Below are 24,748 nucleotides of genomic sequence, written 5' to 3' on the forward strand. Positions count from 1 at the left end.
CCAGGAAGAAAAAGATTAGGTAATGACATCTGAATTCCCATCTTCAAAGGGGGCGTGATAGAAAAAAAAAGATATCCCAGATGTCTCAAATTACATCATAAGACAATCTGAATGTGTTAAAAATCTAAGCTATAGCAAAATTCTTTCCTTAAAAGATAAAATAACTTGATTGTACTTCATATTTGAGAGATCATATTTCTTTTGTAGTTCAGAATTGTAATGTTTTGTAGATTGTAATTGTAACGTGCAGTCTTAAAAATCTAATGGATTTTCTGAACAGGAGAATTAAGTGAAAAACATGGGATCACTCTAATGACAATTCTAATGAGAATGAAATTGGACTGAAAGCTTAAAAGTCGTAAAAGAATTCAGCTGAGATTAAAATCCCAATTAGAAACTGAAAGTTTTTTGGCATTTGGAATTCATTACTGAAAAAAAAGGAAATTCAGGGCGTTAATAACAAAACTTGGGAACATAAAATTAATAAACTTAAATCTCGGTTCTATGTGAGAAATCGTTTTTTTAGTTGTATGGTAGATGCATACAAAAGAAAAATGTTATGATCCGCCACTTGATGGCACTCGTTACATACTAGTTACGAATGGTAGTGTATGTGAGGATGGGTTCTCGATGTCTCATTTAGAATGAGTCTTGAATACAAAAAAGTTCTATCACTAGGAACTTTCAAATGTTCGTCACATGACGTCAAAGTAAACTTCTAGCTTAAGACTGGGTGACTCACTTCATCCTTGCACGACGAAGCATATTTGTTAGTCTGCTGCCGAAATTGAATCTTTTAATTTATTAAAATTAACTTTTGCCATCAAGGATTTTTCTAAATTTGATTCTATTTCCCATTATTATTACCATTTTTACTACTACTACTATTATTATTATTATTATTATTATTATTATTATTATTATTATTATTAGTTTCACTATTGATCTGGAGCTATCTGCTGCTGATAAATATATCTTATATACTGTATATTTTATAGATAAAATTGTTTAGAAAAATTATGAAGAATGTTATGAATCACAGAAACCGAAAACATATTCTACTTCTTTCTTTCTTTATCCTTTTATGTCCCTTAATACAAGATCAAAGAATAGTCACACACTCATTCTCTGAGCTTGACGTCCCCTTTGGGAATTTCCGTATTAATTTACTTCGTAGTTTTGATTCGGTCATAAACCGATATAATAAACTTCTTATCCTACAAACAATAGATATTTCTGTTTTAAATGTATTATATACCTTTAAAAGGAAATTATTTCATCTTTGCAAAAAAATACAAAACAAACAATACAAAACTGATGATCTTTTATTATAACTGACAATAAGATAAGTATTCAAACGTTTCGTGTGTTATTATAGATTGTTTTCACTACACACATAAGGTAATCCCAATTATAAAACGAAGTACTAAATAAAATGTAGATGTTTTCCTAGAAACGGTTCAAAGACTAAGTGTAAAATCATCATATTAAATTCACTGTCGAAACGTGAAATTATATTGACAACATTTTCAGGTTGTTTTTATTTTAATAATATATTTTATGGTTTTGCATTGTACTTTTCAATATACTGAGGACACTAAACAATATTGATGCCTTAGTATTTCTCGTGTTTCTTAAATTACTCAAAACGATCTGCATCTTTAACATTTCAGCACCACAGGAATGGACAGCGCCAATAACTGCTAAGAATGCATCAAATTCACAGGGGTTCGGGAAGCCTGTTCGTTTCCACTTGTTATTCCTTCCATAAATGCCATCGAAAAAATAAACATAAAATATAAAACAATAAAAAACTCAAAGTGCCTCTTTCGTAAAGCTTCGAAAACGCCCACATAAAATGACCTCAACTGCCCGTAATATCGTTTAATAGGTACATTGACAAATATGATGACTTTTCTTTGTCTGAAAATTAAGTTTTTACTAAGCATCCTTGTGCGGTTTATGACTCTGACTAGTTCATCGATGAGGAAGGAAAAGTATTATTATATTCCGGGAGGAAGTGTTGATGACGTCTGTAGCATCCTTAATGTGACTTATTGAAAAAAGGCAAGCCGGCGGATTCATGAATAAAAATCCGAGGGAAACGGTACACCAAACAAAAGTTTCTGATAAAGATAATATGTAGACAAATGTTTACACTCCTTTTCACGAAGCCGTGTTTGTACAGAATTCTGATAATTGCATATTGTATATAAAAGTGCGGAGGGTTGGACACGTTGACGGGCACATAAGGAAACGGCAGAGGCGCTTCAGAGAAGAAGTGCCGTGAGAAAGATTTTATCTCATTCTCACAATCTCAGCCTCACCCGGATCGCATCCCGCACTACTGTCAACGTACTCTGCAATAGGTATGTGGCAATGTTCAATCTTTTTAGGCAAGTTCTGCTAAAGACAAGAATTAGAAGGGGGAATTCATGATGAAGAAACTTGGATTGCGTTGTGGATTTTAAACAAAAGCGGCAAATCGTTTCTTTTTTCGTTTTTCCCTTACCCCTTTATCCTGAGGAGACAGTTACACCTGCATGGTTTTTCAGAAAAGTTTTTTTTAAGGGGGGCGGGAAGAAATATACAATTTCAAAACGTCTTTGCATTTCTTTCCTTTATGGAACAAGTGGACGCTTTATTACATAAAATGAATTCTAGAAACTATAGGGTTAGCTTATTGTTCTTTGTGCACGATTGACTATGACAACATAACTGAAGATGTGTACACGGTGGGTTTGGTTACGCCTTTGTACGTTAATTACAAAACATGTCTTAACTTTGAAACATTAACATGTTGCATGCGAACGGAAAGTTGTGATCGATGCTGTTCAATCTAACTTTTTGGTATATACACATTTTTTCGCAGAATGGCAATGTCTAGTAAAGCGACTTTAGGATTACTCATCTACGGAATCATAATGCACTGCAGTGTCTACTGTTCACCTATTGGGCTTAATTATCCTAAAATTAGGTAGGTAACGCAATTTGAATTATTGTTACTCTTGTAAAACAGTTTTGTGTTATCTGTGCTTTTTAATTGAATATTTGCATTTTTAGTCTTCGACTCTGCAACAGGCAATTATTGAAGTTGGACGCGGAATTTGCTCTGTATGTAATATGTGAAGCAGAAGTTAAAGCATTCTATATAAGCATATCAGAGACAACGTAAACAGATATGAAAAGCGTACGAAAATTCCAAGTTTAACTACAGGCAAGCACCAGTGTTTCTGGTGTTTCTTTTAAAATTACAATAACGCTGGCATTCTAATGTAGGGTATATCACAATATTATTACGACTTTCCTAATCAATAAAATAAAAATAGACCACAAATTGGATGCTTTAGCTTGATAGAATATAACTGAAAGATTTTAGTAGCATTCTATAAAAAATAAACTCCACTAGAATTTCTGCTCAAAACCGTTCCGTCTCAAATAGTAGAAAAGACAAAGTATTGTCATAAATGCGCTATCATATTATTATACCAGTCTAATTATTGAAGAGAGGAACCATTAAAAAGAGTTCCTAACCACGATGCACTCGTCCTCCTTCAGTAGAGGGATTAATGTGGGTATGTAGACGAAAGTGCTCCCCTGGGTGCTGGTGGAATGGCGTCATTTACCGATGCATGGGGCGAGGTGAGCAATGCTACCACATTGAAGTACAAGATCATCCAGCTTATTTATTTATGTATTTATTTCGCAGTAGGAATCAATAGTGCGACTTTTGCTGAGCATCGTTTTGGTGACAGCAGTCTTACTGTATATCTACATATACTCTTCCGTGGCTATGTACATCATTGACTTTACATTCGTTTTTTTTTGAAGAACGGTCAGTTAATCTTAGTTTTAGATTGGGCTATTATGTTCTTTTAACTTTTCCCTGAAATGCTTTTTTAAAACTCGGACAAAATGAAACGTAACACCCGGGACTGTTCAAAAAGGGCATACAGCATCCCTTTTAAAGGCCTCTTATGACATCGAAAGATGCGAATGCTAATACACAAAAACATATTAAACACATTTTGGTATAAGTAGATTAAACATAATTTCCTACAGTAAATTAAATGTTTTTCCTATATCCTATTTAGAGCCACTTAAAATTGCCGTACTGAATTCGGAATAAGAACAAAAACATCTATTGTTTTAATTAAGGCAGTAGAGATGTAGCCTTAAGATTTTTTGGTAAATTTATTGGAAACAATCTGCCGGATAATGCGTTATTTTGTGAATTAATGTTAACGTGCAAGTAAATCGCGAAAACTGCGAAACTTCTTCACCTGCTTTTTCCATCCATCTACATATCCGTATACAACATTGATCATTCTATTATTAATTTATGAGTAAATGAAAATCCCGGAAGAAATGCTAATTAGTTTTTTTTTCTTCCAGACTTGAAAACGAAGTGTATGACGAAGACGGAAATTCATTACCGGACTTGGCTTTCGACAGTGATCAAATTGCTATAAGAAGCCCTCCATCTGTTATTGACGACGTGTACACGTTATATTACCCACCGGAGAAGAGGTGATTATCTTTTTAAATCTTCATGAAAAGCATGTGGGGCATTTCATTGCTAGGACCTTATTTCTGTTTAACGTGCTTTTTTGTTTTTCCCTGTTTTCGTTGTTAACTGAATGTACTATCTAGACAACACATTTTGCTGGAATCTGACTGTGTAAAAAGCCTGTAGTGCCTTCCTTACAATGAAAGTCAGAAAACAAAGTGATTATGATGTTCCAAAAGAACACAGACAACTCAAGAGAGAAAAAGAGAATGGACGTTATGGCACGCCTCTCTGTAAAGTACTTAAACAGTGCGAATTCGTGTACATCTGTATTAATATAATTATTAACATGGCCTATATTTTGGATCATAATTGGCAAAGTAATATTAGTATGCTGCCTTTAGGCTTGGTCACTGACGATCTATGTTTGGCATTTTATTATCTCAGAACAGAAAGGCATGCAGATGGAATATTTAATAAAGCCTACAGGAAGGTGTTGGGTCAGTTATCAGCAAGAAAATATCTTCATTCTCTGATGGCAAAACGTGTAGGGTAAGAAGATTTCTTTTAAGCGTTTCTCTTGGTTGACCTGTCTTTTTATGTGTTATTTTTATGTGATAATTTCCATTTCTGTGCCCCCTCCCTTTTCATCTGTATCATTCGATGTTTAAGGAATATCTCATTTATCTTTTCCTCTGTGCCTTCTTCTTTAATAATTAATTTTAAGGAACAATAAAACGAAAATAAAATCAGTTTATCAGGAAAGACTATTAAAGCGTAAATTATGCTATGAAACGTCTCTTTGGAAAGCACTTCTTTACAATTTCCATTGTTTAATATGTTTCTTTAAGGAGAACTGCTCAGAATCCACGTGGGTGAATAAATTACATTCCAAGTATGAATAATTTATATTGATATATAGTCTCTAGGGTTCAACAAAAAAATCTGTTCTTCCTCCTTAAAATCCCTAGATGAGCAAAACATAATATTAGACAATATACTATGTAAATTATTCCTTAATATTTTTCGTTTTTTGGTAAACAAAACTGATTTTCAAAACTTTTAAGAAAAACATTGCACATTTAAATATATACTTAGAAAGTGAAAGTCTTTATGCTGCCATAGACTTTGATTCATTGGCGGGGAAAATGTTCGTGCAACTCGGAAACATCCTGGTTTTCCATTTTGCAGTGGGGGAAGCAATATGGAAGATGATTCGGAACCGCTATCCAAAAGGCATTCTGACGGGATCTTCACAGACAGCTACAGCCGCTACAGAAAACAAATGGCTGTCAAAAAATATCTTGCAGCGGTCCTGGGGAAAAGGTATAGACAGAGATTTAGAAACAAAGGACGCCGAGTAGCCTATTTGTAGCGTTCATTTACCAAACTGCCCTGTGTGTACAGCCCTGAGATCAAGTCATTTTGAGATAACCGAACAATCATTGGATCGCTCCTGTGTTCTTTAAACATGTATTTATGTATGAAGTAAAGCCATTAAAATGAATATTTTGATAATAATATTGTTTTTCTTTTGTACAAAAGCACTTGAGAACGCACAGATCTACTTTGTGGACCAATCTTTTAGTTATATGTATATATAGCTATATATAAAACTCATATAAAGAAAGTGTGCACATGAACGTAAACAGCCTGAGCTCCTCTGTCTTTAAAAATCTATAAATTATATATAATATTGAAAATATACAGAAAAATAAATATATACAAAGACAATCATTGTTTTGAATGTTACACTTATTTTTGTAACTGAAATTAAGAGGTTAGTGTTTTTATTCACAACAGCCCTGAAGACTTTAATTATGACCATATTCTACAAGGCATAGACATTGATGCCCTCCCGGATGGGGATATTGAGGCTTTTTTGGGAGAATGGCTGAAACAGTTTTCTCCCGAATTTCCGGTGAGTTCCAAGGCTCCTTTTCAAAGGCCTGTCTGGAGGGACACTGCCCCTCTGTCTTCTCACCTCAGCTTTGCCCTATGATCTACAACTCTAAATACATTATCTAATTTCTTACTTTCTTAATCTGTGATTATTGTTTTCTTTAAAAATCAAATCACCCAAATCATTTTCTTTCTATATTGGGACTTTTATGCTTTCAAACTGTGGGCTATTTGGTAGTATAAGTACTAAACAAGCTGCACAATAAACACTATAGGAAATATATGATATCTATGCGATAGGTGGTATAAACTAATTGACACTTTTTATTTTAATGGGTTTTCCTATACTGAAAGTCTGTTCCAAAAAGAAAATCTTGCAACCTCTTCACCCTCCAGAAAAAAAAATCTTCAAAAATTCAGGATATTGTGAGTTACAATAGCAGAGCCAATATACTTCACTACTTAGACCTTGTGCAAAGTATCATGTGTTACTCTCCAGTGCTGTCCATGTATTGAATAAGCTTTAGAAAAACCTTGAAAATGTTAAAGGTTTCTCATAATGATCTTCCCAAATAAAAGGTACCATGGTAATTGCTTTTCTTTCACAACAGAAGGAAGGTACATACTAAATTAAAAGGTGTAATAAGGAATATTTTAAGAAAAAGAAATCTTGGTACTTTTTATATTGGTGAATTTAATTATATTTCTTGTCTATCATATGAAATTCTCCCAAGCATTCTTAAGAACATAAGTGTTTAATCTTCCTGCTCTTATTATTGTGCCTCACTTTATTGTCATGTGAAAAAATGTAAAGTTACTATGAAATATTAAACACAATTGTAATAGCTACTAAATCAGTGCAATCTTAAGCAACAAAGCATTATTTGATCACTGATTTTGGTTATATTGTATTGTGTATATTGTAGTAAATGTTTTATTTTTCCAAGATTACGGAAAAAAAATCACAATTTTTTCTTTAATGCTGAATGTAAATTTATCAACTCGATAACCTCTTGTCTTCTGATCTGTATTCATGAAGCGGTCAGGTCAGAGTAATGTATAATAGCGCCCTATTCATAAGCATTTCAAAGCATTTCAGTGGGTTTTGTTTTTTATTCATTTTTTTGTTAACTGTAGACCTGTTTTGATTGTCATTGGGCTCCATTTATCAACTGCTGCACAATGATTATTATTTTGTAACATTTTCCCCTTAAAGAGTAAAACCACATATGAAACATTTGAAGAACTTGAGATAAATTGTTTACCACTTGATTTCAAACATTTCTGGGAGGTCTATGCAACTTGCACTTTCTTGCACCTCTGCTTTATAGCAGTGTATAGGGTGCCTGGATTTTTTAAGTCTCCCTTTACAGATTAGTCATTAACTCCAACTGTAATATCTATTCCTGTGTCTTTTGTAAGAAAGCAAATACGTTGATAGTTGTTATTTTAATCAATGTAATTTAAAGTTTTGTGAACAGGGCTCATTGAGAAACAGAGTAGGTTAGATTAGCACCGAGACAAATCAATTCTCCAGCAGGAACAAGCTGGCTACAAAAGTTTGAAGGGGAGAGCTGGGCAAAAGGTTGCCACACCTCATTACAACAGCGGGATTCAACAGAATGACTTTTCCTCACACATTTCCTCTGAGAGAAAGTTCAGGTTCAGTGAACTTGACTAATACTAACTGATATGATGAGTGAACCTTTAAAACTGCTGAATGGCTACTCTTAGAGAGAGAAGAGAAGATTTAACATGTTCTCAAACAAACAGTGACTGTCACCAGGATTGTCTACTTTAATGCTCAGAATCAGAAAAATACAAACACTTGTCCCTCATCAACCATTAATGTAAAGTTTTGAAGAGGAAATCCAGTGTTAAGCACACCACGCCATGCAGACACTGCCAGTTGAGACTTTTGATAGCACCACTAGAGCAAAGTGATTCGATCTGTGCCTGAGTCTTGTGTATGAAATCAATCTTTCTTTAATTTTGCATTCTCCTCCAGGCTTTGTGACGCAGGATGCAGCTTGCAGCTTTGGTGCCTTGCTTCGACTTTAAAATCGCCACGAATCACAGATGGCTATTTAGTGGCCCTACAATGCTGCAAACCATCAGCTTACATTTCACTTTTTGGTGCTTGTTTTTGTGCTGGGCAGAACTTTGATTTTAGTAGCACCAGGATTAGACTTAAAGTGCGTTTTTGCTATTTCTTTTTTCAGTTTTTTTGGAGTTCTAGTTTAGAGATTTGATAGATAGTTGCAAGCATCATGGTACTCTCTCCGTATAGCCTACTGTGTATAATTTTGAAAGCGCCAAAAGCCTTACTAAACGTGAAGATTAATTCATATATATATAACTATTGTGTGAAAAATGAATATCAACAAGCAACATCATTATAATTACACACGGAACTCCTTAGGGGTTACGTTTATAAATGTTTAAAAGTGTTGTAAGATTTGTATGAATAAATTTTTGTAAACAACACAATTTCGTCTAATCTTTGAAACACATATCTTCAAAGTTATATAAAGCACATATTTAAGTATAGGTATAAATTGCAGTTGATAACAGACTTTGAAAAAGCACAGTCTGTTACTTACTCCACATACTCAATAAGTGTACACAGTTCACCAAGATATTTCACAGAGAAGGCACACTATTGGTCCCATGTGAGCCAGAATATGTGTAGCAAACAAAACAAAGGCCAATCTAGACTGAGAAAGATAGAGGACAAGTTGAGGTGTGGAAGCTTTCTAAGATTAATAAGGTCTGAGTTCGTCTATTTCAAAGAAATGTGAAATCCAATAAAACAAGTCTTGAAATACAGTAAAAGTACTGTAAACACTGTATCTCAGTTCTTCAACTGGGTTTGAAAAAGCGACCTCATATTGATGGTAAATACTTAAAAAAGTGTATCATGGAAGGTATCACCTTCAAGAACACAGTGGAATATTTGTTTCTCTTTCAAAACACTTCTGTTAACATAGGATTAAAAAGCAATTAATATTCCACCAAAGTGACTTACAATTAAAGTTGAAATATATAATAGAAGAATGCCAAGACATCAATACTACCCGAAATACTGCCGTTCAAAAAGTAAAGAACAACTGCTGCACATACGTTGCTTTTTTGCAGAAGCTGTTGGTTTTTGCAAGGTCATAAAAGGTTCTGAAAGTGTATAAAGTGGAGCTTGAATTTAATGTCCTTGATGTTGGAGACCTACTGATGATTTTGACAGGAGATGCACCATGGTGATATCTGTGTTCTTACGCACTGGAGAGGGTACATCGGATGAGATTGATTCACCTCACCTTACCAGAAAGACCACTACTAGTCTCAAGTGATTTCAACAAGAATCTTCGGAATATTAGCTTGCCAAATGCCTGGATACGGCAAATCTGCTTCCTCCTGGGTTGCACGGCTTGACAAACTGATCACTATCTTCAAAATCTTCAAAAATTATGAATAATATTTAATAATATTTGCTTACACTTATATAGCACTTTTCTGGACACTACACTCAAAGTGCTTTACAGGTAATGGGGACTCCCCTTCACCACCACCAATGTGTAGCATCCACCTGGATGATGCGACGGCAGCCATAGTGTGCCAGAATGCTCACCACACATCAGCTATTAGTGGGGAGTAGAGCAGAGTAATGGAGCCAATTTATAGATTTTTTAAATAGATTGATAGATTTAAAGATTTATATAAATTAAAACATTTATAGAAAAAAAAGTTTTTTTTTTTCAAATTCCATCAGAGTTAAATACCACACACTCGGATTCTTTATAAGTTTATAAATGCAATAGCAATATTTGAAAAAAAAAAGACTCCGTTTTCTCTAACCACCTTTTGATTTTATACAGCAAAGCCAAAAAATTAAAATTGTGACAGTACAAGATATGTACTTTATGACAGAAAGCCACATGTTGGTGTTTTCCATTTTCTCTGTCGAGTCTGCTGAAGTTTCCTTTGTTTTTCTAGATGAATGTTCACGTTCTGCATCTATTCTGATATCTATTCTTTGCTTCAGGGCTAGGAGGCATCTTGGTATTTGTTCAAGTTGAGCTCTAAATTATCCTATAAAGCCAATTTATTATCCATGTAAAAAAACTCACTGAAGTATCCACAATACTTCAAGATCCGAATTTTGGATTTGGCACAGAACATGTATAGGGGAACATGAAACACAGGAATGTATCCACACGAGGTGCTCTTGCTTAAGAAAAACAAGCACGTCGGCGCACAATAAAGAATTACTGCAACGGACTGTGCTCGACTGCATTTTCTTTTCACTCCTTGGCTTTCCCATAGCTTATCCTGTTAGCATAATCATTCTGAAGCTAGCCCTGTAGTTATCAGTACTTATAGTACCCTTCACCAGGGGTTTTCAGCTCTGGTCCTGCAGTCCAACAGGCTTATACTGTTGTGATCTCTAATTGTGTTCAATTAGAGATCATTTAGAACAAAAATCAGACATAATTTCAGTTGCCCAGGACCAGTATTCCCTTCATTAAAACATTACTTGCTTAATTGATCAATGACAAGAGTTCTTTATCTTTCTTTATGTTCTTTATCTTTAAGTGATTCACAGTGACCTATTACAGTGGCTATAAGATCTTAGCTCTTGTACTAATTTGAATTCCCTGTAAATTTACCATAGTGTATTTGATAAGCTTCATCTTGAATTTATAGTATAATTTAATATATCAAAATCCAGAATGTGATGAGGTTTCAGTTTTGGAATTCAGGCCTATTCAAGTACAAGATGTGAATAGACTTAAAACAAATAGATGCATACATTTACAGTACATTCTACCGACATAAGTGGCCACAAGTCTGTAACAGTACTTTTGCATATTAAAGCAAATTCCTTGTGAGGCCTTTCATTAATTTAAAGTAGAAGTTAGTCAGAGGTGAATTGAAATTGGCACACTAGCATTCTTCTCCAAAATAGCACATTTCTTTTTTCATTCAACAAAGCAAAAGTGCTATGAGCCACACATGCAGGCAAGGGATGTACCACTGTAGGGAAGAAGATAGACACCCATTACGAACAATTGCTCTTTTCAGAACAGGATTTATGTCTATACAGAATGTGTGGAAAATCACATTTCAGATTCCTGTCTTCTGGACCTTGTCTATAATGTGGTCTGTGTCTTCATATAAGTCAATAAGTCAGCAAATTCACAAAGAGCATCACACCTGTATGGGAGCAGTTTCTAAGGATACACACGTTCTGACATTTGTTATTATGAGCAATATGTCATCTTAACAGTGAATGGGGCTGATGTCAAAATGCTACCAGGCTAACAATCAATTTAGTCTGTACTCTGTCTGTTTTTACAATCCCGTTAAGGTTAAGTTCTTTTTTTAAAGGAAGCAGTGATAGAATTGTGGTTTGCAAATAGCATGCATAAGAATTTGTGTTCTTTATACATTTTGTTAATATTTTGGAATCCTCAGTTGTCCATCAACTTCTTCTAATATTATTCAGAATAGGAATAATGGTTTATCTTCCAGACTATACAATTCAGATGGCATTTTAATGACATAACTGTGAATCATTTTAAGCAATTGATAATATAATTATAAGTGTCCATATGAACACAGCCTATCATCAAGCATACAAAGTTCCATAATTTTGAAGATTATATACTTTTTAAACTATATTTTGGATTGTAATTTTTAACAAACTAATGTCTCAAACAGTCCTTGATTCCAGTTCAGAACTGTCATGCTAAAACAGAACCATGATGCTAATTACAAAAATTTCAACAACTTTTTTGTGTGTACGTAATGTATGATTTCTGAATTAGATCAAATGTTTTAATTTATCAGTTTGTTGTATGATTGCTTATCACACTTTTCACTTGTCGTATTTGGTTTAATATGTGATCTCTAGTTTACTATTAGCTAAGCTAACTCACTACCTCACTCAAACAAGTGTTATGAATGAATGGGCCACCAGTTTATACAGTACCCTTCATCAATAGGCTTTAGATCATGCAGTACGGTATAAATGCACTTCTGTTTTAACTACCAGAAGCAGTGCATGTGCACCAAATGAACCCCCCGTACTTTATACGAACTACAACACAGTGCTCTCAATTATCTTTCATCTTTTGGAATTATGCAGTATGTTAGAAAACATTCAGAAGCAATACTGATAATACATCTACAAATTAATATATTTTACTAAGCTATTTAGAATTAACTAAGAAATTTGCAACATCAGCAAAACACTAAGTTATTTTTCCAGAGAAACTCAAGATAATGTTGTTGGCTCATATGTAATATAGCACACAACTTTGTAATTGCTGCCTGTGCCTTTTTCTGGCTGCTCCACTAATTATACTAAGCTATAGCATTAAAACTATAATATTAAATATTATTTCATGTTCTTTGACTCTATTCAAACTACTCAAACATTCACTGAATGTTTTAAGAGACCCACTGCATCAGACCAGCAATATTTGCTCATACCTGGCAGCCCTTGTAGGCTCCTCTGTGATTTGTACAATGGGGCCCAATGGTTTTTGCCCTTTGAGGGATAATGCCATGTTGACAGAATGGCCAATAATTTAGAAATCTACATGGAGCCCACAAAGACTGACAGTTATGGACTGATATTTTAACCCGTTTTGGATCATTGTTGGTCTAATGTTGGTTGTTTTAATGGGTGTACATATTAGATAAATACTGAAACTGTATTTATCAATTATGTTTTTGTGTTTGACTTTTTTATGTAAATAGACTGGTTGTCCACTACCCATTCAAACAAGATTTAATTCACAAACTCATGAATTTAGTATTATTTGTTTCGAATTGCTACTACTGTAAATCACACTCTTTGTATCCCATTTGGTTTACATAAATTCAATATAAAACATGATTGCAGAAAAAAAACTTAATTAGAACACAGGCATACACTGTATTTGGTGGTTTGTTTGAGAGTTTGAATGTTATTCCATTTCACTGTTTCCTTGTAGTCAGTTGTCATCTTAGTGCTTATAAAGAGTGTGGTAGGCTCAACCATTGTGCTCTGCACTAAAGGATAACTTAAAATGACTGCAGAGGTCATAAAGCAATGTGTGGCCACTGGTGAGCAGAGAATTCTAAAGCGCTGAACACAACTGATCTTTGCATGACACCAGAGAAACCTTTTATACATGTCATCCCAGATTAAAGGTAATGAGCTCGAACAGTGCCTCCTCGCTAGAATGGCTCAATTTACCCAATCAATGAAAAGAAAAGCCTGCCAGAGATTAAAAGTTACAGCTATTCTAGGTTTTGCTAAGGCCCAGATCAAGTCAAATCTTTCATCTACCTGCAAATCTACCTGAGTAGAAGCAACCAGAAAAGGCTTTATTCAAACATACTGTATACAGCTGGTATGCTGTGATTGTCAGGTGGATCAAAGACTGCATTTAATCTGCATTTAGATTTTTTTCTTTAGGATTGACTCTTCATCCTGTTTAGGCAGATGGACACCTCAAAGGATTTTCAAGTTTATTTCAATTCTTGTGCTCTTATAATTTTTAAATAATACAAAATGGTTTAGGTGTGAAAAAATATGCATCACTGACTTTTTCATAACACAGAAAGAAAAAAAAAGTGCCCAGTGACCTGAAGATTTGTTTACTCCTGTTAGTGTTTGCTCTTTAGTTTTTTCCCCTCCCCCGCTGGTTTTTATATGCAATTCGAGCATCAACTCACTGCTGCAGCCCGAACTGGATTGAAGACTGATGATCAATGTATGTGTTTTGATCCCACTGCCCAGCCAGATCCTCTGTTAACCTAAGTAACCTAATCAGTGGATGTTGCTGGGCAACGGGTCCCAGAAGGATGTGGCTCAGCCTGTCCAGGATGGTCTCGCTGGGTTTCCGAGGACATTATTGGATATATTTCACTCAGATCAGCTCTTGCTTTGTTTAATCGTACTGATGGGAATGTGAGGCACAGATCACAAATGCCCCTCTGGAAATGACTTCTCTATTCTATTTGGTAAAAAAGGGGCAGATGTCTGATCCAAATTTTTTATCAAGGATAAAAACCACCTGACACCCTCTAAACGGGTATTGTCGTTAAAAGTCATTAGAAACATTAAGACATTTCCTCAACTATTGATTAGACAAGTAACAAACTTTATTTTTTTTAATTGTGCTGTGAAAATAACCACTAATACAAATTAGAATGTCATTTTCTGGGTGTAATTGTTTTTGACGCAAGATATTAATTGAGACACATAGGGATTGCTCCCAAATGTTAATGTGAATGAAAATAAAGTGACTGAGATGAAGAATAAATTAATGTATAGATTAAAATGCACAGAAATTTTGTGTAGTGTGCAAGGGAAAGGTGTATCATTTTAAGTGCTGTATTATGTTTGTTTACCTTTGTTGAAATGGAACCAGCTTCATCAATTTCAAATGTTCTTGCAGGAAGAAGAAGAAACCTAGCATATTTCCTGAATTACAACCAAGTGACAAAAACCCAACTGATTTATATAAAATTGTATTTATCTTCTCCAGAAACATCTCCACAGTGGGCAGGGTATTGTTGATTAACCTAAAGCTTGAACCATCAGTCCTCTATTTTAGTTGCTTCTCTCACTCGGCCACTGTAACTTTTATTTGTTTAGCTACCATTTGTGTTCTGTATTCCATGATATAAAACACTGTTTTTTTTTTACAATTTATCTTCCAGAGTAATTCTGCAGCTGAAGGTAATAATTGATATATACACTACACATTGTTTTTAATCAAATTCCTTTTCTGGAACTGTGCTAACACATCATACATTTGATTTCAACTGATTTAATTTGATCAGTTTATGAAGTTATCCATTCTTAGGTGGATTCTAGCAAATTTAACTGTTGTCTTAACAGTCTTCATCACCAGTTAATATTTATGTCTACGTCTATGTGTATCTTTATATATACATGTACTATATCTAACTTTTAGAGAAGGAAAAGGAAAATGTACAGTATTTGCTGATTGCACTGTTTTTCTTATAGACATACTGAGTCCCACCATGAAGCTCATATTTAATTTCTGTTTGGCTCAATTTAGATATTTCCAGTATCTGTCACTTTTAACTCACGTCTATTTTTAAACCTGTGAGCGAAACACCACACTGCTCATTCACTGCTGTGCTGCCAGATGTGTCACTGAGCCTGCCACTAATGGTGTGAAAACACAAAGTGAATGATTTCAAGGCAGCTCTCCACTCAGCACTTTTCCTCAAATCCACGTTCCGTATTTGCTGTACAATGGCGTGTGGTCTCCCCCGAAGGGGTATCCTCATATTTTTTTTACATTTCATTTTTCTCAATGCCTTTTCAGTCTCATGTGAGTCTCTGTCTGGGTACATTCATGTGGGGTAGCAGCTGTGGGGTGGGGGGGACACTGCATGATGTAGACATGTTATTCCCAGTGGGTTACTGGTTGCTTATAAGCAGGTTGGTGGCACTGTCATGTTGAGCCAACCTCATCAACTCCCAGGGGGTGGAACCATGAAAAGCAAGTCCTGTTTTATTTTTTCTTTAGAATCTCATTAATTCACCAGTGGTCTTAATTTTGAATCAAACTTCTGAGATGGTCAAATTAAAAGGTATTTGCAATTAGGTACTTTTAGCACAAAGTAATATTTAATTCATTATCCATTGCCATTTGTAAATAATTTAAAATTAATCCATAGATGTTCTGATTAGTACTCTGGCCCTGTAGTTATGTACTCACTAGTCTCTCCCATGAGAAACATCTCTGCTATCAGATATAACTGCTTCATGGCCATAACTCACAGCAGACCTTTTTCAATCACAAAACTGCAATCAAAAACATACAATGTCACAGACAAACTTGGGAGAGTTAAAGAACTTAAAATATTTGATTATTCACAAAATAGTAATTTTTAAATACCCAGTATTTCAATAGTAACATTGTAGATGAGATTGTTTGGTTTTAAAAATGCAAAATCAACCTACTGTTACAACTGGGGGGTTACGAAAATGGTGAAAATCAGGAATTGCCCGAGTAGTTTAGTCAATAACTTAAATAATTATTCATAACCCCCAACTTGTAAGTGATATCAACAGAATATCCCCGAGCGCTTGGTATAAATGGAGGCATGTAAATTCTTTATTCTTTTGACATAGCTTTGCTGGAAAGAGCAATAATCCAGGCACACTTGGTTAACCAAATATTTATTACAATGACAAGACACTATGCTACACACAGCAAAACATACAACACACAAGTTACACTACGCACAGTATTTACTAACAAGGCGTTTCAGAGGCCTAACATTCTAATCACCCAGAAACCCCCCCAGACTTCTACCAAGTATGAAACTATTAATTAATGCCTACAGAGGCATTAATGCCAAATAAGAGATAAGCTGCCTTCTAAATAAATGCAATACAGCCTGAAGTTAAATCTCTCTCTCTCCACCCCGATGCCACAAAATAAATGAGAGCCTAAGTTCCCTAAAAACACAGAATAGCAAGCTCTCTCTAACAAGGTTCAAATACTTGTAGCTCTAGTCAGGTTTTGTTTGGATGATCATGAAATAGGGGCTCTTGCATGGTGCAAGCTTCAAGTCCTAACGCTGGACTCTTGTCTCTTTTCTCTCTTCTTCCCCACTTCTAGTTCTTCCCTCTCTTGTTCTTAATGTGCTCTTGCATCGTGTGTTTCTGTACTGCTCATTGCTAACCATTAACTTACAACGTACCTAGGCATACCAAGGTAACCTTTACAATGGTTTCTGATCAAGGGACCCCCATATCTCAGCTAACATCCTTGAAGTTAGAAGTGTTTACTCTCCAAAGTGTCACAGACGTTAAAATCTAAGAGACACTTCTCAGTTACCAAAAGGTGTAACACTATGTAACTTTCTTCCCATCTCTTATGGTTGCAGTATGTGTAATAATGGATAAAACAAGAAAAGAAAACTATAAATGCAAGAGTTACCTTACATTTAAGATATTCAGTTGTGATGTCACAGGGTATGGTCATCACATTAGGTCACGAGATAGGTGTGCCCGCAGCAGACACAGTCCCAACAGCAATCCCTCAGAGCCTGCTGGGGAACACTTTCTCTCCTTTCCTCTAAATTTACACAGACTCTCCTCTGAGACAACAAGGTTGCTTTTACATGGCCACCTTGTTTGGGCAACTAGGACCTGAAGCTTCAATATGTAAAGTACTTTAAGCCCTTGGTTCATGGACTTTCATGCCTCTGTCCTTATTGTGGTCTCCTCTGAGATCACTACAAGGTTTCATGACTTTGCTCGGTGATTCCTGGGCTTATCAAACCCCACCTCTGGTTCTGTCCCTACTGAAATAGCTGTGGAGGGCCCTCAACCTGGTCATTCCTGTTTAGCTGGACCTGCTCTGTCCACACGGCTGAGGCTGCTGCTTTTCAGGACCTCAATGACCTTAAATCGCTAGGAGCCACCCTGCTCCTAGCTCTCAGCCATGGAGCCTCCTTCTTCTCTGCTGTCACACATTTAATGAGGGCTACTGGTTCACCCTTAACCAGTCAGTGTTCTGACTTTCAGGTCCGCTTCCAGCTGCTGACATCAGCTCCTGGCACCACCAGACGGGGTCTCCAGTGTCTCATTCATGTGCTCAGATGAACCCACACAACCTCACAACTGCTGGTGCACCTTTCCTTCATCCCCATCCACCACTGCCTTTCTGCAAACTCAGTTTCATACACTTGCTCACATTATCAGTGGCTCTTTCAAACTGTTGGGAGGAGAGCAGCCAGATAGCCCCTTTTCTTTTGCCTGGTGCTTTGACGTTTCCCGAGTGAGGTCTCCTCTGCCACACCTACTCTCTGATACACACACTAACATACATTACCACACTATGCTACTCACTCAGTGGACTTCTTTTTGTTCTCCTACCTCTGAACAGGTTGGCCCTTTATATCACTGACCTTTCTAAATTCCCATTCCCTCTGGAATTGTCACCTAATCCACCCCTTCCAGGGTTCCACATGTTATACTGTATACTAATTTTTTCCCCCAGTATCCTCCAAGATTGTCACTGATTCTTTCTCCTTATCGGGGTATCTGAAGCTGCAGCTCACTCTCTCATTACACAGAAATGCTCTCCTTAAAAACAGTGATGTCAGCTGTGTCCCACACCAGCTGCTAATGCATGTAGAAACGATCTGTTTCTTTCTCTATGCTTCGGCCTCACTACGCTCATTGTGGTGCCTCAACATGCCTCAGGGGGACACAGAACTTTACTTGTACCAGCCCCCACTCACTCTGTTGTGCCAGGTCTGCTATTAGTCCAGGACTGATCACAGGACTTGATCTCCACTCACAGAAGTATTCAGCCTGCTCTTATAGGCCTCCCGCAGCTGAATCTAGTTAGCTCACAAGCTCCATTCTGCTGTGGTCGCTTAGTAACACATACCTCTCTAATGAGAGCTCCACCCCTCAGGGACTCCACACCCTGGATGGCATTACACAGTAATATCAGACACACAATAAATGTGTACCGCTTTTTTGGAAAATAAAAAGTGGATACATGATATCTGAAACATGAAACATTTAATTACCAAATATATTGGGGATTTATGGCTGTATATTAAGCATCAATAATTGCTGATCAGAAAAACAGTTTTGAAAGATGACACATCCCTTAGTCTTTCTTTTGTCATATTATTAGACTCTCTTCTCTTGTCAAACATTGCTCTCAGAAAATTAAATGTTACATGGTGTTTAGCAATCTTTACAGTTAGTTAGTTAGATGTTTTGATTTCATTTGGCTGTTAAAAAGGTAAATCTCTATGCTATTTCAGAGGTTTTCTCATAGCACATTTGTAACGAAAGAGTTCTTTCAGGGCCCTATGCAGACGACATGATGGGTTGAGTGAGGAAAACACAGGGGAAAAAGGCATGCAAGAATTGGGAATGAAAACGGGGGGGGGTATCCAAAGTGCACAGGTGTCCAGGGGGGGAGTCCGGGGCAAACAATCCAGAAGTAGTCCAAACGGAGAATCCAAAACGGGCAAAGTCCAAAGCTGGGTGGTCCATCTGAGACTAGACAGGACAGGAACAGGAACAGGAACAGGAACAGGAACAGGAACAGGAACAGGAACAGGAAATAAACCCATAACGGAGCCAGGCACATCCAGGTCCCCGGCTCGCACGATACAGGAATCAATGCAGAGCCCCGAACTGAGTGCGCGTCTGGCTTTTAAGGTGGACTGGGAGGAGGCTGAAACAGGGGGCAGGTGCACAAAATCAAGTCCGAAGTGAACGAGCCGGAGCGCCCTTAAGGGGGAGGGTCTACAATCGTGACACATTAGTTTAAAAGTAAAGTAAAAAGAAAGTCAAGGAATTTATAAAGCCTCTTTAACTTTCTGAAGTGAGAACAGCTCATCACAATTTAGAATCCTTAAGACAGATGTGAAGGATAAAATATATCTGTGAAATGTAAAGGTAACTATGGCAATCTCTAGCAACTATACTCAGATGAAAAGTGGTTTCATAACAGACTCCTTTATCTGGAGTCCATTCACAATTCACAATTGGAGTTCACAATTTGTTCAGCATGAGTAAGTTAAAGATTGTGAAGGAAACTGGGCTGTAGCAAGGTAATAGTAATAAACGAATTGAATGAAATTCCGTGTCTCAGCTAGAAACCCATAATCATCATAGATTAAAGAGCAGATATTAATGTATCTAATATACCATATGGTATCTAGACCACTGCTCTTCATAATGTATACCAATTATATAAATACCTATATAGTAGATAAAATCAAATACCATGTCTGAATTGAAAAACTTGTTAAATAAGCAGGTTAAGGTATCTGGTTCTTAATGATTAATACAGTAAGTTACCAAAAATGTATCACTCAGTTCATCTGGAAAGTTGTACAAGACATTAGGTCCATAACTCTACTAAAACAGATAATTGATCTCTGTTTCAAACAATTACAGTGTAAAGTAATAATTATAAATTAGCCAGATGCTAGGAAATTAATATGCTTTCCAGTCCTTTGCAGATCTCAAAACTTCATTGACATTGTGGGCAAATTTACAAAAAAGGCTATACAGGGTTTGGCTTAATAAACTTGAATAACCTAAATAGGACTAAGTCTAGCATTAACCTATTATTATAATTGTTGCTCTTGTTTTTATGATGATTTCAAACACGAAAGTTTACAGTGATTACAGAGGAAAAAAAAACAGCAAGGAAATATAACATAAGAATATCAAAAAGTATTACAATTATTTATTCAAAAGTGATCCATCCATTTTCTTTATCAATACTTTATAACCACTTTCCAATACAGACAGGATATATCCTGGGTGGGACACCAGTCCATTGCAGGGCACACACAGACATCCACATGAGGGCCAATATTTGCAGAAGCCAATTATCCTGTAAATCGTTGGGCTGTGGATGGAAACCAGAGCACCCAGAGGAAACTTATGCAAACACGATGAGAACATACAAACTCCACACAGATAGCACCCCTGGAATTGAACCTAGGGCCCCAGTACTGTAAGGCAGCAATACTAACTACTGTGCCTCTTTGCCAGTGCTAATACCAACAGTGACCAACAGTGATATATGACATTTACAATACTAACAAAGGTTAGGTAAGTCAATCCAGAGTAAAAATATGTTTTATATTGTATTTTACTGCAGTAAAAATTAATTTATGAAGATATCGAATCTTATCGAGTGGGTGGGGGGAGTGAGGGGATTGAACTATTTAAAAAAACGCACTCTTTTTTTGTATATTAACTCTTTAAATTTGTATAGAAACATAAATACATGCATAATCACAGGGAACTAGGAACAGGACAGAAAGAGAGCGCCCTCTAGGTGTACAGGGTGTGACACCACAAAGACCAAGGAGCTTATAAAACAACACCACAGATTAGGAGAAGGTAATAAAACATTTCAAAGAACATTAATATGTCATGGAGCATGGTGAATTCAATCATTAAGAAGTGGTAGGCATCCAGACTCTACAAAAATCAGGCTATCCCTTCAAACCGAGCAGCCAAGAAGCTGGGTAAAGAGGAAATTGGTTAGGGATGCCACTGTGAGGCCAACAGTGACCTTGTAAGAGATGCAAAGTCACTAAAATAACTGAAAATAAACATGAGTCAGCAATATCCTGGTCACTTCATAAAGGGGCCTTGTGTGGAATTGAAAAAAAAAACACATCTCAAATCCCGCAACAAAGCTCCTACAGTGTACTGTAGGTGATGCAGCAGGCATGTGGCAAGAGTTTTTGTGGTAAGACAAGACAAAACTGGATAATTCTGTTTTAAAAGCAAAACATTACATCTGACACAAATCTAGTACAAAACATAGTACATCATTCAGCCAGCATAATCTCCACTGTCAGACATAACGGTGGCAGCATTATGTTATAGTTCTGTTTTACATTAGCAGGGACTGAGAAGCTTGTAAAGCATGATGGGAACATAAATGTATCTGCAAATCTTAGAGGAAACCCAGCTTCAGACCTACAATTGGGACACAAAAGTTAACTTTCAGTACAATAATGATCCAAAGCACAAGGTAAAAGTTACACTAGAGTGGCTTACAAGTAAGAAAGTGAATGTCCATGAGTGGTGGATCAAAGTCTTGTCTTAAATACTGTTGAGAAGCAGCGGAAAGACTTGAAAACTGCATTCCATAAGTGATCCCCAAGCAAAGTGAGAGAATTTAATCCAAGACGAATGGGCAAAATTTGTACCAACCTAGTGTGTAAAGTTAGTACAGACACAGCCAAAAACATTTGTGTCTGTAATTGCTGCCAAAGGTGTTTCATCAAATACAGAGAGCATGGATCTGGACACTTTTACAACTTAATATTTCATTTCATTCTTCAGTTTTAGCTGACATTAACAGTATCTTACCCTTAGAATTCTTCAGGTTGAGCATTCAGGTTTTGAATAACATTGGAGGTTATACCTCACATGGGGTATTTTTTCAGTTTGGAATTGTTAGTCAAGAGAAGCCACTGCTGTAACCTTTTTATCAGTGAAAGACAGGGGAGGAACCATGAAAACATTTCTCTGAAATGTGCACTATCAGAGTTTCCCATCATCTTTTATGATGTCTGTCTCACAGTGCCCATAGTACAGTGGGTGTCAGTTTGAGAGTGATGCAACTCAGGTACTTTAAGTCCACAAGAGTGAAGCAAACATGAAGATTCCCTGACCAACTCAAACCCTCACACGCTTGGTGGCATTGACAATTCCAGTGTATATTCAGCTAATGTCACAGCCCAGACTGAAAACGTTGTTGGAAACATGGGAGTCAATATACAGTATGCTTCATACAAGTGTATTTTCTGCCTGAGTCTCATGGGAGCCCGTGGGATATGTTGCTTTAAAAAAAACAAAGCTGTTGTTCTTACTTGAAGAACAAATTTACCTGTCTTCAATTATCATAGGGGAGGTAAGTGAAACAACCTGTCAGATTTATTTGACGCAATGATTAAATATCACATTTATATAGGCATCAGCATCTGTCAAAGCTTTTTGAAACCCATACTGTATGTCTTATGAAGCTGAAGAATTTACCAAAGCTTTACATTACAAAACAGCCGATAGTTTTTTTATGAGTGGGGTGAACAGATACAGATTTCTTGTTATTCCCTGAAAAGCTCAGTAGAGAAACAAAAAAAATATCACCCCAGCAAAACAAACAATGCTGGATCATTCTTAAAACGTTTAATTTGATAAAAATAAATTCTGTAGCTTTCAGCTTAAAGTGGCTAGAATTCAAAAGAAAAATGAAATACAGAACAGAAGCAATTCTGAAAACTCACTGTAATCCCAGACAGTAGGATATTCTTCAGAAGAATGGTTGACGGCATCCTCAAGGCTAGTGTTCACACAGGTCTAACCCATCTCCACAGAGACTGTAAGCAATTCAGGCATTTGTCTCCTGCTCAGAGTGTCTGCCATTTTTGTCTTCAGAGAACATGCTGCTTTTTTCTAGTGCTGGTGTTACTTTGTCGTGTCCACGATGGCTTGAATTATAGTCACTTTTTTAAAGATTATATTTCACATTTACAAAAATCGACATAGTTATTCTAAATGGAGTTGCGCTTAAGACAAGTAACTACAAAAACTATAATTCAACAATTTTGCTTACAGCCTACCATCTTCGAAAAGAAGTAGTCACACATTGCACTTATCTAAAGCATTTACATTTGTCACCCTTTCCAACATATGACAAACCCCACATAGACTGCATGTTTCCTCTATATGCAGGAATTCATCTGGAAGTGAGTGTGTTGCTGCAGACCAAGTAACATTGGGTCTAATAAAAGGATGGCCAGCTGACAATATCCATCTTGGCAAAAAGCTGTAGCAAAAATTCTGATCTCAGTAACAGTACATTTGTGAAGACCAGCAGCACCAGGCTACCAAAACACCCTCCTGTCAGCATCCTCCTCCACTCCCACCTGTGGGGACAACACACTGTTAACACTGGTGTCTCAAAATCTCAGATGAATGCGCACTCCCCCCACAAATGAAACAAACGCAACAGGAGGGATTCACTAAGCCTTTTACTTCCAAATGTCACTGGCGTTAGCTTATTCCTACTTTCCTCCAGAACGAAAAACACAGAACAAGAAGTGTCGATTTTTATAGCAAATTCACAGACTTTCAATTGCCAGTTGTATAGTTTTCTCTGATTTAGTTGTTACATTCAGTGTTATGAAGAAATAACCAGAACAAGCACATAATTAATACATTAATTAGCCAACATTTCAATTTTGGCTACTAATCCAATGTTCAACAAAACCATCCTCTGTGTCTACCTCTACCTAGAAATATTGCAGTTAAAAGTATTGATGTTCTTGTTATTCCACTTAAGCTGGCACATCCCTTCTCTGTGATCAAAGCTGCTCTTGCGGCTGTGGAAGCATTCAGCTGTGCTGCTATCTAGTTTGTTGTCACTCATCTGGCACACATGCTGGTCACTCTAATAAGATGGTTCTCCATTTCACCTTTGATTTGTCCTTGAACTGTGCCAAATACAACCCAATCTGTCACTATTTCTTTCATCTGGGTTAGAATTTAGTGGATGTGCTAAGACACAAACACAGGTCTTGTTCACTTTTTTGCACTCTTAAGCAGACACGACAGGCCATTTCTCTCTTCATTTTTTTCTTTTCTTTCTATTTTGTTCAGATCTGTTAGTCATCTTCCCATTTTACAGTTCAGTTTTGGAATCGCCAGTTGCTATTTACCGTGACTCAACACTGCACTAACCTTAGAGAACCCATAGACATATGCATGACTCCCCAGAGATGTGT

General features: G+C 36.4%; 1 protein-coding gene across 4 annotated transcripts; it reads left to right on the top strand.

The window, feature by feature from the left end:
* Nucleotides 1-2,011: 2,011 nt before the first annotated feature.
* Nucleotides 2,012-8,902, top strand: adcyap1b (adenylate cyclase activating polypeptide 1b). 4 transcript variants are annotated; one of them, XM_088643435.1, is made up of 7 exons: nt 2,029-2,369; nt 2,873-2,977; nt 4,396-4,530; nt 4,958-5,062; nt 5,702-5,836; nt 6,314-6,431; nt 8,421-8,564. In XM_088643435.1, the coding sequence occupies exons 2-7, from the start codon at nt 2,874-2,876 to the stop codon at nt 8,427-8,429; spliced, it is 606 nt and encodes a 201-aa protein (XP_088499561.1). In that variant the 5' UTR covers nt 2,029-2,369; nt 2,873; the 3' UTR covers nt 8,430-8,564. The 4 variants fall into 4 exon arrangements, with proteins under 4 accessions (XP_088499559.1, XP_088499563.1, XP_088499561.1 ...); XM_088643433.1 differs by lacking the exon at nt 6,314-6,431 and having other exon boundaries at nt 2,012-2,369; nt 8,421-8,902; XM_088643436.1 differs by lacking the exons at nt 6,314-6,431; nt 8,421-8,564 and having other exon boundaries at nt 2,039-2,369; nt 5,702-6,031.
* Nucleotides 8,903-24,748: the final 15,846 nt, after the last annotated feature.

Source organism: Lepisosteus platostomus, chromosome 8 (assembly GCF_059453375.1).
Source record: "Lepisosteus platostomus isolate fLepPlt1 chromosome 8, fLepPlt1.hap1, whole genome shotgun sequence".
NCBI lineage: Eukaryota > Metazoa > Chordata > Actinopteri > Semionotiformes > Lepisosteidae > Lepisosteus > Lepisosteus platostomus.